Here is a 13,790-nt window from a genome sequence, read left to right as displayed (position 1 = left end):
TGCAAAGCAGGAATGAAGCCAATCGAGTCATGCAAGTGAAAACATGGTACAGCTGAGAAAAGAGCCAGGCTTGGACTCTTCCTTCCCACAGAGGAATCCGCAGCTGGTCCTAGTCTGGTATCACCTGGAGGTGCCTCTAACATGGTCTTTGCTGCCTCACTCCATCCCTGAGGAGGAGACTGTGCCTGTTTCTAACTCCCCCCCATGCCTGTTCCAACTCGATAGATTGATGGCATTTGTTCTTTTGTTTACGGTCCTCAAGCCAGTTTTCAACCCACATGAATGTTCACATGCAAGCCAATTTGGATTCATTTGCCAAGTAAGATTTAATAAGACACAGCTACTTAATGAACAGCCCAATACAGGACACTGAACACCTTAATTCCATCTCTTTATATTATAAACTGTAAAGGTTTTCAGTTTGTTCCCTCCAAAACTTCAGAGCAGTTTTGACTTTTGACTCTACTCTGGGTGTCCCACTTGGGGTACTCCAGATCAGAGTTAGTTGTATGGAAAGCAGTTTTCAGGAAAATTGGGGCCAGCTATGCCAGTTGTTGCTGAACACTCTCCCAGGCCTAAATGGAGTAGAAATAGAACTGAAAAATCTCTAAATTTTTGAAACATTTTGTATTTGTTTTAGGCCTCTGCAATAACTTGGCTTCATTTGTTGATGTTCATGATAGACAACCCCTCAGAAGCCCTTCTCTCCTGTCCCCACCTTCACCTTAGCCAGTGTCTGTCCCCAAACCATGTCAGCTTGCACAAGGATGACCTTTGGAAGGCTTCATCAGAGGAATTATCCTTTAACTCTCTGTGCTTTTGCTCACCCACTGAATTGATGACCAACAGACCAGCACCATCCTCTTTCAAGGACAAGTGCCAACCAGGAGGACAGAAAGCCCTGGATGAAGCAGTTGGTCTCCTTTTTGCTAACAAGTTGCACCCTGGTGCCTTCTCAGACCCAGGAGCATCCTGGGAGAACCAGTGTCCAAGAATCTGGAGCTGCAGCTTCTTACCTAGAAATGGAGGACTGTGCAGGGCAAGGTGGCTCCCAAGGGAGCAGTGATTCTGCCTCCAAACCTCAGCATGGCAAAGTAAGGTCATGGCCCTACAAGCATTTATGTCTTCACAAGAGACCTCTGCAGCCTGCTATGTCATGGAAACCTGCCAAAGCTGCTGTCCTGGGAGTACCCTACTCCAGACATGTTACTGCACTGCTCCAGGAACTGCTTCTCACCATGGTGCCAACACATGAAAGCATTGCCCAAAAATGCCAGCACCCCCTTCCACAGCAGAGCTGTTGCTCCTGAAGGAGTCATGCCCCACAGCCAGCATTACAAGAATGAGGTTGCCACGGAGTGAGACTCTGCATTGGACAATCCCCACAAAGACGGATGTTCCAGATGTCTGGGAGCTGGAGTGGGTGGAGTGGCCAGTGCTCCAACACCAGGCAGGGGCACGCTGGCACAGTGGTGGTACTCTTTAACCCGTGATGGCACCCTCATGGGAAGAGGATCGAGAAGGGGGTTCCCTCACAGGTGCAAGGGAGGAGAAAAGGACTGCTGCGTTCACATTCCCAGCATACATGTCTGCATTTTATTTCGTTTTGCTTTTATGTTGTTTCTTGGCCTTTGGCCCCTTGAGTTGCAAGAGCTGCCTGGGAAAGTGAACAGCCTGTGAGGGGAGGCCATGGAGTGGGTCCTGAGCGGGTGGGTCCTGAGCCTGCTGCGCTGCCCCGCTGCAGAGCATGGCACTCCCCGTGATGGTGAGTCCCTCTGCCCCTGGGGCCCGAGAAGAGGCAGGTGAAAGAGCCAGTGGCTGGGAAGGGGTCTGATCTTGCCGCTGTGCCCCGAAGCAAGAGGTGAATGGCAATGAACACCTGCCTTTGGCTGCAGTTTCTCTTCTTGGCACCGAGCGCTTGCGCTTGGATTCAAAGCGCGGTAACAAAGATCTTGCCGGCAAACACATTTCAACATGTTATTATTCCCAGGCCAGCTTTCAAGATCCTCTTTCTATTCCTTCTGTACTGATTGCTCTTGTTTCTCTTGGCTCCCAGCTCTGGCTTTTCAGGCTTCATTAACTGGAATTTATTAGCAACTTTAAACAATCTTCCTGCTGCCAAAAGGAGAGAAAGAAAAGAAGAAGGAAAAAAAAGAAAGAAACAAAGAAGAGACATACTAAACTCTGGGCTGCTCCCTGCCTGTGTGAGGCCCAACTCTGAACACCTCTCTCTCTGCAGGTTTTTTTTTTGAAGGGGAAGACTGGTGAGTGCCTGCTCTGGGACTGTGCCTGCTCACACACAGCCTCTCCTTCCTCCAGAGCTAGAGCCTAGTGGGGCAGAGCACACACTGATGGGCGGACACTGAGGACCCCTCTTGCACTGTCTCTTCAAGGGCAGCTGAGACTGGAGAATCTGGTCTCTGGGCGTCCCCTGAGCTGAGCATGAGTGCTAATTGCATCCGCAGCACCTTTCTGAGCAGCTCGCAGTAAAAATGACTGACTAACAAGTCCTGGCACTCCTGGGAGGCCCACTCTCATTGTTGGACAGATGAGGCACTGGCAGGGAAAATCACTTTACTCAGACCACACAGTGAGTGAGCAGTTTGAGCTGGAGCAGTCCCAGTACCCTCATCTGTGCCCTAAGCGTGGCATCCTGTCTGATCCCTTGGGGGACATGTTTGGTGTCCAGAGGGGAGATGACCCCATGTAGCAATGTCCTGTGGGAGACAGCCTGGCTGGGTGACATTGTGCGGTTTGGGTGATTGCTTTGCTGTCCTTAGGATCCTCACATGGCACCTTGCTCTTGTTTTTTCCTTGCATGCCCCCACCCTGGCGTGGGTATGTGCAGAGGACTAATGTACTCAGGGCTCAGGTGGATCCAGTAACCTGGACTGGCAGTGCTCCACAGCTGTGAAACAAGGCACATTTGTCCTTGTTGGCCATGGGACACCTGTTCTCCATCCACCCATTTTTGCAGCTGTTATCATTCTTGTTCCTCGTTGAACCCCAGCTCCATCACAAGCTCAGCCGTGAGTCCAGCTGATCGATGACTTTCATGGACTTCACGTTCATGAGGAGCCTGAGCTGGTGCTAAAATAGAGGCTTGGAAAGAGGAGCAATCATGAAGAGTGTGAAGCACCACCTCTCCTCCAAGGCACCCTGGGCTACTGGGGCTACATCTAACAAGAGAGAAGGTAGAATCACAGAATTGAAGGTTAAGGGGTTGGAATGGACCTTAAAGATCATCTAGTCCCATCCCCCCCTGCCATGGGACACCTCCCACAGCTGCTGGGTGAGAGCAGGAGGGGAGAACCATGAGGAGGAGGCAGAGGAACCTGGGCTTTCTAACTGTTGAAGAAGATAAGGGTTATAGATCAAGGACCAGGGGTGTCAGGAGTTCCTGGGATGTTTCTAAGCATTAGATCAAAGTTAAAGTGTCCCTAAAATATGAGAGTTTCTATGGGACCTTGAAGAGGAGATTTGAAAGTCTGGGTTGAATTTGCCAAATATTTTTTGCTGAGGAATCTCCGATTTTTTTTCAGAAGGTTCAAACACCTTTTTTAGGGCATCTTTGCAATAAAGCAAATATCATTTGAAATACCATTTTCTTTTCAGGTTTGACTAAAAGAGGAAATGTTAAGAAATAACCTGAAGATGAAAGTACTTTCTCTCTATCAGGTTAGAAGAAATTTTTGGGGTTGACCAAAGCCCCAGAACAGCAGTTTTGGTTCACCTCAAACCGAATTTTGCAAATTTTGTCTTCAGTTGCTCCATCCTGTTACCCACACAGTTTATCAAGGATGTAACAGTGAACATATGAGAGTGTAGGAGGCAGATTAAGGCCATAACAGTCCCCCCAAATCCCTGGGGATGAGAAACCTGCTGAAGGGCTTCCATCTAACTGAAGACAGGCACTTGCAGCAAGGATGGGCTGCAGCAGAGTCCTCTTCATTGTCAGCACTTCCCTGCCTGGAGAGGGGGCAGGTAGAGGGCAGGCAGGCAGGTATTCCTCCTCTCCAGGAGATACTAACACTGGGATACTTGGATTTGGGATGCCTGGGTTGTCCCTCACTGCTCAACAGAGGTTTCTGCTCTTCACTCACTTGGCATGTCCCAGCATGGGCAGTTCTGCCATGGGGATGGAGACAGAGGGCTTAGTCTCCTGTGCTACGGGTCACCCTGGCAGACTCAAGGCAATATGTCCTGTGTGGATGAAACCAGCAGAGATCTGAGCTGTGGAACCTGAACAAACTTCCCTTGAGATGTCTAAACAGGTAGGATTTGTTTGCTTGATTCTTATGCGTGTCCTGGCACAGAGGGTGATCCCAGCCTGAATGTCAAGGTCCTGATGTAATGTTTTGGGATGAAAATTTGGTAAAGATATAAATGAAAAGAGCAGGGGAAATGCCAGGCAAGTGGCATTACTGGTTGATGACAGCCCTATGAATACTGTACACGCTGTCCCTGTCTAGCTGCTGTTGAAAGAATCACTTTTAATTACTCATAGTATATAAAACCCTCCCTTGCTTGATTTCATATCAATTACTTGATTTCCATAAATAGGATTACTGTCTTACTGCTATCAAATTCAAGCAGGCTCTTTGCTATGCATAGATATATGATGCTGCAGTTTGCATTTCTTCCCATAACTATGATGTTTTTCCCTAGTCAAAATTCCTTTCCTTCATAGAGGAGGAGGACTTGTGGCATTTTGAACCTCTAGTAAAATGTTATCTAACAACTTCCAATTATTTTTCAGATTTTCCTGTTTAAATTTTTCCCCTTTGTCTGTTTCATTCATAGTTATTTTTGGCTGTGGGAAGCTGGCTCTTTTGGAGCCTACGAATATTTATTCACTGCTGGTTGAGACTTCTCTGTTTGTACATGACGTAATGAGGACACGGTTGCTTGCAGCAAGACAACTGCTAATTGTACACAGCAGAGGCTGGTCTCTGTGTGTGAAAAGCTTCATTACCCCCAGTAAAGGTGTTGGGTGTCCACACTTTGACATGGATGTTGACAAAATGAAAAGAGAAAGGCTGCAGGATGGACACAAAGTGGTAAAAATCCACCTTCTTTGGGCAGCTCCGGCTCCAAAGTTAAAGATGATCAAAAATGCCTCCTGCTCAGTCTGTAAATGGCAGCTGGGAAGGGGCTTTTGGGTAGCTGGGGTCTTTTACAACTCTCATGAACGTAAACTACAGACAGGTGATGATGAGTTACAAGACCACTTGAAGTAAAAAACATGAGGAAGAAACTCTTCCCTGTGAGGGTGGGGAGGCCCTGGCACAGTTGCCCAGAGAAGCTGTGGCTGCCCCATCCCTGGAATGTCCAAGGCCAGGTTGGATGGGGCTTGGAGCAGCCTGGGCTAGTGGAAGGTGTCCCTGCCCATGGCAGGAGACGGGCTTTAAGGTCCCTTCAAACCAAACCAGTCTGTGATTCTGACATTTTAGAAACTACCATTTTTGAAATGTCAATGTTGTGCCTAGTGGTGGTGGCAAGATCTGGTTCAGTAAAGTGAAAGTGTCTCATTTAGACAGATTAAGCTGTAGTGACTGTTATATACACAATAAGTTTGCAACACACATCAAATGCAGCATTTATATTAGTATGTCATGAGATGCAATAATAGTGTTTTGAAGAAACTGTGCTTCCCAACAGAAGCTGTTGTGTTGAAAGTAGCAATAGCATGAGAATAACACCTGGAGGTATTTCTCATGGTCAAGTGGAGTAAGACCATACAGGTGCAATTTACTCATGCAGAAATGGCCAACCTCAATATTCTGCCCCCCGGGCTCCCATTTTTTGGGGCTTGCAAAGGATTCCAGTGGTTTCTTGTGCTGGTGGTTAATTTTCACACTTTCAGAAGTGGGGCCACTCCTTCACTGACACACAGCCACATGCTGATCCCAGGGATTGAGACTGCTGCTGTGTCTGAGTGTGCCTGCTCAGACTGCAGTGTACATTGGTGCCTGGTGGGACACTTCAGCCTCTGGGGCAAATTTTTTTGACTTCCATTGTCCAGGCTTGTTTCCATCCGAACTGCGGAGTGTGCGGGGCCTGGTGTGTCTCTGGGCTGCAGAGGCTGTGAGGGGGACCCTGTCTGCAGGAGGGTGAATGAAGCTCTCTGTTTGCTGGCTCTGCCCTGGGGTACAGTGTTGATTTTTTTCATAGAGGATTAGGTCCTCTTTTATTTTGGTACGTGCATCGTCTCAGCCTGAAGGTGACGGCCTCAGCGAAAGCTAGAGCAGCAAATAAACCCTGTCCCAGCATGCAGTCTCCTTCCACCTCAGCCTGTAGCTGCAGTGACATCCCTGGGGGTTGTGACAGTGCTACAGGATCCTCTCCAGCGTCCCCCCTGCCACCCTGCCCACGCTGTGCCCGTGCAGTACTCACAGCTCCTCCAGGAAGCGCAGGTGACGGAGCGTGCGGGGCTGCAGCCGGCTGATGTTGTTCATGCTCAGGTCTCTGGCAGGGAAGAAAAACAGAAGTCTGATCAGACACACAGTGGTTTGCATGGAATAAACCTCAGTGCCAGGCTCTGTGTCCCCTCTCTGCTAAGAGGGAAGGCAGGAAGGCTCTGCAAACAGGATTTCAACATTAACATCTGATCACAGCCCAGGCTCTGCCTTACAGAGGGATGGCCAGGAGTAGCCAGAGAGAGCTGGCTCCTTCAGGGTGGTCTGTCCGAGCTTCTCCAAGTTATGAAGCAAGTTAGGACATTTCCCAACAGCACAAGCAGTATTGCTGTCTCACAGTTTTTGGAGGGTGAACAGGAAGCCCCGTGACACTGGAGTAGGACAGTGTGTCCTTAGGCCCAAGAGCATCTCTCTGTCACGACTGGTCATTCCAGCCCCCACAGGGAGCTCTCCCAGAGTGTGTACAGACAGCTGCTTTTGAGGAGAGAGCAATCCATGAGAGAAGGAGTACCTCCCATCGGACTGGTCTGCTCTGCACTGGAAAAACTAGAAACCACCATCAGGAATGAGGGGTGGAGGTTGGCTCTGTGGGTGACAAACTGAGTTTAGGGGGGTGGGAGGGAATCTGGCTGATTGTGCTTGTCTCACTCTTTGCCATCTCTCATCTTAGGATGGGAAAGTAGCAAAGTCTGCAGCAAGTGGTTCAATACACAAGCTGGTAGTTGGGAAAAAAAAAGCATGTTTCTGGGCTCCAAAGCTGTTCATGAGCTCTCACACCTGATAGCTGCAACCCTGCCCTCATGGGCAGCTGCACATGAAGAAACCCACACTGCTCACCCAAAGCCAGACCAAGGTGTGCCCAGGTGAGCCAGGGAGCATTGGTCTTTAAAATTATGAGGGAAGACGAGGCCGAATTAAAAGCTGGCATTGTTAAAACCAGTGGGAACAGATGGGCCATGTCCCCTACCAATCATGCTACCAAAGTAATCATGGTCAATGTCTTCTGGGGTTCTGGATAGTCTTGTGTGAGGGGAGGAAGGGGCTATTTTTGGTCATTGGACAGGGCACAGTTTGGCTCTTTGGACTGCTGAGACCAAACAGCAGAGGCAGGCAGGTGTAATGGGACAATAAGCAGGAACAACAGGAAAACAAAGGCAATTTACTTCACTTTTTCCTTGTGTAAATCTCACAGACTTGTGAGCCTGAGCAAGGATATTCCCTCTCTCCCCAGTGTCACTGGGAATCTGTCTTGGCTTTGGACAAAGGCATGGAGGAAGGAGGCTTGTGCCAAGGACAAGGACTGAAGCATGAAGGAGAAAAGTCCCTCAGGAGAATCCAGTCACACAAGATGGACCTCTCCAAGATGGCTCCATCTGCTCAGAACACCTGAGATCCCTGCAGGTCACATATCAAATGCTCTGGAGCATCCCAGGCTCCAGAGGGCAGGAAATCGCTTCACTGGAAAACAGGTTTATTGAAAAATTTATTGAAATGCCTTTGTAGTCTTCAGTGAAACAATGCCTGAATTCTGTTAGCAAAGAGCAGAACACCTGGGGGGTACAGACATCTGCATTTTTCACAGTTTTCCACCCCCTCACCCCCCCCCCCCCCCCAGGAAACAAACCCACCATGTTATGACCAGCTCTATTTGGCATTGGTGGGGGCAGCTGACACCTCGGGAGGGTCAGAAGCCCACCCTTACATTTTCTCTGGGGAGCTGTCCTGTGAAAAAAATCACACACATTCATGAGCCCTATTTGAAAATGCTCCAGGGAAACTTTCTCCTCTCCAAAGAAGTGGTGAAAAACTCACCAAAAACCTATGAGAATTCAAAATTCTGTCTTCAGAATGAATAAAAAAAATAAAGTTATTGCCTGCACTGTTTTCTGTGCAACTCTGCATTCTATATTTGGATGATCCCGAGATACAAGAGTTAAAGTATTATTTTGTGATGCTTCTATTTTTATTTCTAAACCCCTAAGGGCAGTTGCTACTTAGCACTCATTAAAACATCTTTTTTCCCTACATCAAAGTGTCTCCTGTTTGTGTTGTAATGAATCAGTCTGATGTTTTGACATTGTGGAACAATGTGAAAATAACAAAAAATAGCGTAAAATGAACGACTGTGAAAGAAAATACAGATCTGAAACATCCAAGATCTCCTAGAAACTGCAAGGCTTACTCCTTAAGTTGCCTTCTGCTGGCAGTGTATGGAACACTCCTTGCTCGCTGCAGGAGACACTTTTCAGACCTTGTGGATCTGCCTTTTAGGTGCCCAGCCCTCCTCCAGGCATGATGGGGACAGTGCCTGCACTGCACCCCTGGGTGGGGGGTGGGTTGCAGGGATGTGCAGACCCTCAGCATCAGTCCCAGTGTGTGGCTGAGGACAATGGGAGGTCAAATATGATTTTGAATCATAGAATCACAGAATGGTTTGGGCTGGAAGGGAACTTAAAGCTCATCTCATTCCAATCCCCCAGGCAGGGACACCTTCCACTGGGCCAGGTTGCTTCAAGCCCTGTCTAACTTGGCCTTGAACACTTCTTTCCTCCCCCTTGATCCATATCTAAAAGGAGCAAAACCCACTGGTTTCTGAAGAAATCTTCCAAAACGTAGAGGTGAAATACCATTATCCCATCACTGTGGCAGCCTCACAGCTCCACAGCTTTTCTTAAAAAGCCCCACTCCCCTCCCTCTCACCCTCCTCCACCCCTGGGGCTTCTGGCCATGGGCAAGTCTGAGAGAAGGGGCTCTTTCCCACCATCTCTTTGGGCAGTGAAGAAAACCCAGCCCAGATTTCTAAGGTTATTGCATAGGAAACATTTGGAGTAATTTTATTTAAAACTTACTGACGTTTTGGCCGTTTGAATGCTCTGGTGGTTTGCAGTCCTGCAGGACTCGAGCCCAGCACATCTACACTCAGAACCTTGAAAAGGGGACCCTGAAAGTGCAAACCCTGTCAGTGCTCTTCTAGCTAATGAACAGCAAGGCAAATGTGGTGCCAGTGACTCCACCTGGCCATTGACTCTCCAGTGTGACTTCCCACAGGGACCCCACTCCAGCTCCTCCAGAGCAGGGATATCACACCTGGCTTGGTGTGGTAGAATTCCTGGCCTGGCCATGGTCTGAGAACATCATGGAGGAGACGTGTAAGGACAGACGTTGTGATGGAAGAACAAGTTCCTCCAAGGCTGGAAATGAACTTCCTGAGTACAGCTCTGGACCTGGTGATTTTTTTCTAGCCACAAAAGTACGAGAGATTTCTCCACAGGCTGTCCATGCTTGTGTGAGAGCTGAGGCACAGGATTCTTGCCTGAAGTGTTGTGGGAGTAAATATTTGACTTATTACTCATTTAAAGATGTTGTTGACTTGTTGCTGTGTTTTTCCAAGCTCGTGCTTTTCCTCTTAGTAAGGTTCCTTGTGTTGTGTACATCCCCAGCACAGGCAAGAGTGGAAGTGCTTCCTGTCAGAGCAATCAGAGAAGCTGTTTATCTCTTCAAGTGTTTGGGGGTGGTTACTTCAGTCAACCACATTAAGCTAATTTAAAAGGAACCCATGGTATTTGAACCTTGTTGGATTATTTTTTTTCTGCAGCATCTGGCAGAAGGACTAAGGATTCATGGACTAAATGGGTTAGGGACTCCTCTGATCTTTGTTAGCTCTGTCAATGACTTTGACTTTCCAAACTAGGTTCTCTCTTTTGAGTGACCAGCATCCAGTGAAGTCAAACAAGTGCTGGGTCACTCATATCTGTGCACAGCTGTTGTCATTTGCACTGGAGAACCCACTCCAAACATAAGGACTGTACCATAGCAGGCACTACAGAAATGCACAAAGAATATGATTCAAATCCCAAAGTCCCCTAAACTCTAAAAGAAATTAGAAAGGTAGAAGTGGAAATGGGGTGCTGCAGTTTCACCCCGGTTTGCAGTGTAGGACCTGCAGAAGAGCTGTGCAGATTCTTGCCCGTGAGTTCATGACACCACACAGGACTGGTGTTCTGGGACAAGCCATCCCTCTCCTATCCCAAAGTCCCCCGTTCCCCTCCTCAGTGACTGGCCTGTCTGTCCTCTCTACAAGATACCAAACAAAAGCAGGAATCTTTAGCTGTCAAATCATCCTTCATGGCTCTGCTCTGAAATGCTGCCAGTAGAGTGAACTACTCCAGTACTCCCAAAACTGAAACTGTGCTGGTATCACGCCACTTATCCAAGAAGCAATGTCTTTTAAGGCCTCTTGCATTAGGTGTTGAAAATACCTACGCTTTCAAATGGCACTGCACCAAAGCCATCATGGCTCTAATTACTGTGATTTAACTTCCCCCCCTTCCCCAACTAATTCTAAACATTTATTGTAAGCATTTCTAACTTGTACCTGCAGGAAAACTGAGACACAGTTCACGGAAACTGAGCTCATGTGATTCAGTCTCAGACCTTACAACTCCTCTGGCCCTCGAGGGGTTCCTTAAATTATTTGCTTTGATGTCACCTTCTTTCATGAACAACCTTTGATTATTCCCTGATTAGCTACCTTCCTTACCAAAAAATGAGGTGACACACACACTGCTTTGGGTTCCCTGGTAGGACTGCCTGCCATGCTCTCTACTGGTGACCACAGTGTTTTAGCTAAGGAATGATACGAGCTTTAAAGATCAAAGGAATTTATCTTTGGCATCACTGCTTGGGGAGGTGGGATTCAGGCTGTGGTGCTGGGTGCTCTGAAGAATGGAGCCATGGATGTCCCTGTGGGGAGTGCACAGCCCCATGAGACTCAGCTCTGGTGAAGGCACCTGCAGGGCTTTGTGGATGTGGGTGTTCTGGGGCCAAAAGGAGAGGGTTTTATATTACAATAAGGGGGCTGCATGGAGGGCAGCCTGAGATAGGCCTAAGCAACATCCCCAGGACACACCTCTAGGGACAGCAGGATTGATGTGTCTCTCACAAACCCAAAGTGCCTAAAAGCTGCCCACAAAACTGGGGAGAGACAAACCCTGCCTGTGACCTAAAAGCTCCTGACGTGCCTTTCCCCAGGGGAAAAGCAAAGTGTTTCCCCAGAGATTCACTCTGATGGGAATTAACACAAGCAGAAATCACAGACCTAAAGCAGCACAGGTTGAAGTGTCTTCATAGTAACACAACGAGACTGTGACTGCTCAGCCAAGAGGATTCAAAGGTGAGAGGGTTTTGGGATAGGGTTTTGGCCAAGGCCAAGTAGAGAGCCTTCAGAGCCAGATGTGTGTCTGGTCCAGATCTGAAAATCCACAGAGCTGGCAGAGAGATGCTCTCCAGGGAGCTGTCACAGGACAGAAGACATCCTACAGAAAGAGCAGTTCCTACACGTGGCTGAGAGAAGATACTCCCCAAACACCTCTCTCTACTCCAAAGGGGCAAAAAGTCTGGTCCCCAACTTCAGTCCCCTGAGGTGCTCTCCATGGGTCCCTCTGTCACTCAGCAGAATGAGAAGCCTGTGTCCTCCTGCTCTTGTAGCTGCCTTCAAGCAGAATTCTGCTCTGCAATGTTTCTGCAAGCTCAGGTTGCTGTTCCCAGACCTCCACAGAGCCCACAGTGGGGTACTCCATGGGCTCCTGGCTTCTCTCCTGCCTCACTGAAATCCAGTGCCATGTGGCAACACCTGGAAGTGATGACAGACATGGCCCAAGCCCCTGGACAGGACCTTCAGTATTTAGGGAAATGAACATTGTGCTCCCTGTTTGTAAGGAGGGAAGGTCACCCCAAAGGACACACCAGACTGCCATCCTGGTTTGAGCCTACAAAAAGTTACTAAGAATCCCAGATGGTGACTGTCTTCTCAACCCCTCAATTTCTCCACTCTATGAATATCTTAATATTTTTCAAGATATTCAGGATACTACTGTGCTCTCTTTCCAGCGCAGGCTCAGCCTAGCTCCTCTCAGTGTTGGTGCTGAACATGAGGCTTCCTGGATGATAAAAACCATCTTCCTTACACTCAGGCAGGTGAGCAGAATTTTTTACGATTGTGGGAAGAAGCTAATGACTTGGCATCCTCTTGATTAATTAATTGCACAATTACAGCATTAAGGCCTCCCAGTCCAGCAGTCTGATTTCTGGGGGACCTGAACAAACCAGACCAAAATTCCCACCCTTATCCTGTTCTTGCAAGGCATGAAACACCCTTGTCTCTCTGAAATCCCTGGGGCCTGAGCACTGTTTCTCTCCTGACCACTCTCATTAAAATCCAGTAAAAACACACAATTACACCACCAGAAAAGAAGCCCAAAGGCAATAGATGATGGTTTCAGAAATTCTTTAGATTATACTAGAGTGATTCATAAAGGTTCTTGCTATCTCTTTTCCTTTTTATCTTGAAATCTCCAAGGTCCCCACAAAATGCCTGAATTGCTCAGGGCAAACCTGGGGCTGACAATAGAATGATACTTGGAGCCATAGAACCAGCTGAAATCTTTCCTAAAAGCCTGCAGGTTGAAAGTTACTCTGAAGGTAGTCTCCACAAAGAGAAGGAGAAAGGGAAGATAAAGAGATCAAAGCAGTAAGAGCTCATTTGCATCACACCATATCTGGAGGCACCAGCCCTGCTTCCACCCCATATCACTGCAATGGGCAAGAGCACAACGTGTTTCTACTCCCACCTTCCACGTTTGAAAACAGATCAGTCATCTTGGATCATCCCCCATGTGTAGGCCCTATCCCAGATCTCCACAATGTTTCAATAATAAAGTCTCAGCCAGTTTGCCAGGCTGAGATTAAGCCCATCCCTGCACCAGAAGGTCTTCAGAAGTTGGGGCTGTGCAGTGAGAGCAGTGACCCACAGTGAGCACAGCTCTGATGCTACTCTGGCTACTGCTCCTCCACCTCCTCCTGTACCTGCCCTGGCTCTGCACCGTGTCAGGTGCCCTCCAGCACGGGAGCAGAAAGGGGCTGGGCAGAGGAGCAATGCGTTTCTGCCCCTGGGACTGGCTGATATGAGAACAAGAAGAAATCCTTTTAGAATTCATGTACCAGGCCAGGGCTATCAGTAAAGCCATCCCATGCCAGGGAACACAGAGTCTGCCAGGGGAAGGGCTCCCTCTTGGCAGCAGAGGAGACAGGAAGGTGTGGGGTGCACAGCCCAGGGCAAGGAGAAGGGCAGGTGACTTGGCAGAACGGGCTGCAGCCCCACGGATGAAATGTGGCTGAGGAACAGCAGCCACTGAGGAACAGCAGCCACTGTGCCGTGGGGCAGGAAGGAAACTTGGATCAGAACATAAGGGCATTTTTTCCAAAAAGGCAAAACTGTGAATTTTGCTAAGTGTGTCACAGAATCATGGAATCACAAAACACCCTGAGCTGGAAGGGTCCCACAAAGATCGATTCAAGGCCTGGCCCTGCACA

The 13,790-nt window shown here is 48.4% G+C and overlaps 1 protein-coding gene across 1 annotated transcript in view; it reads right to left on the bottom strand.

Moving 5' to 3' along the window:
• LGR6 (leucine rich repeat containing G protein-coupled receptor 6) overlaps window positions 1-13,790 on the bottom strand; it is a 135,254-nt gene that overhangs the window by 83,434 nt on the left and 38,030 nt on the right. Inside the window, 1 exon segment of the mRNA XM_032710880.1 lies at window positions 6,397-6,468. Coding sequence (XP_032566771.1) covers window positions 6,397-6,468 — 72 coding nt within the window.

Source organism: Chiroxiphia lanceolata, chromosome 25 (assembly GCF_009829145.1).
Source record: "Chiroxiphia lanceolata isolate bChiLan1 chromosome 25, bChiLan1.pri, whole genome shotgun sequence".
Taxonomy (NCBI): Eukaryota; Metazoa; Chordata; class Aves; order Passeriformes; family Pipridae; genus Chiroxiphia; species Chiroxiphia lanceolata.
The sequence above is the reverse complement of the archived record's forward strand: the minus strand, read 5'-3'. Positions and strand labels throughout refer to the sequence as shown.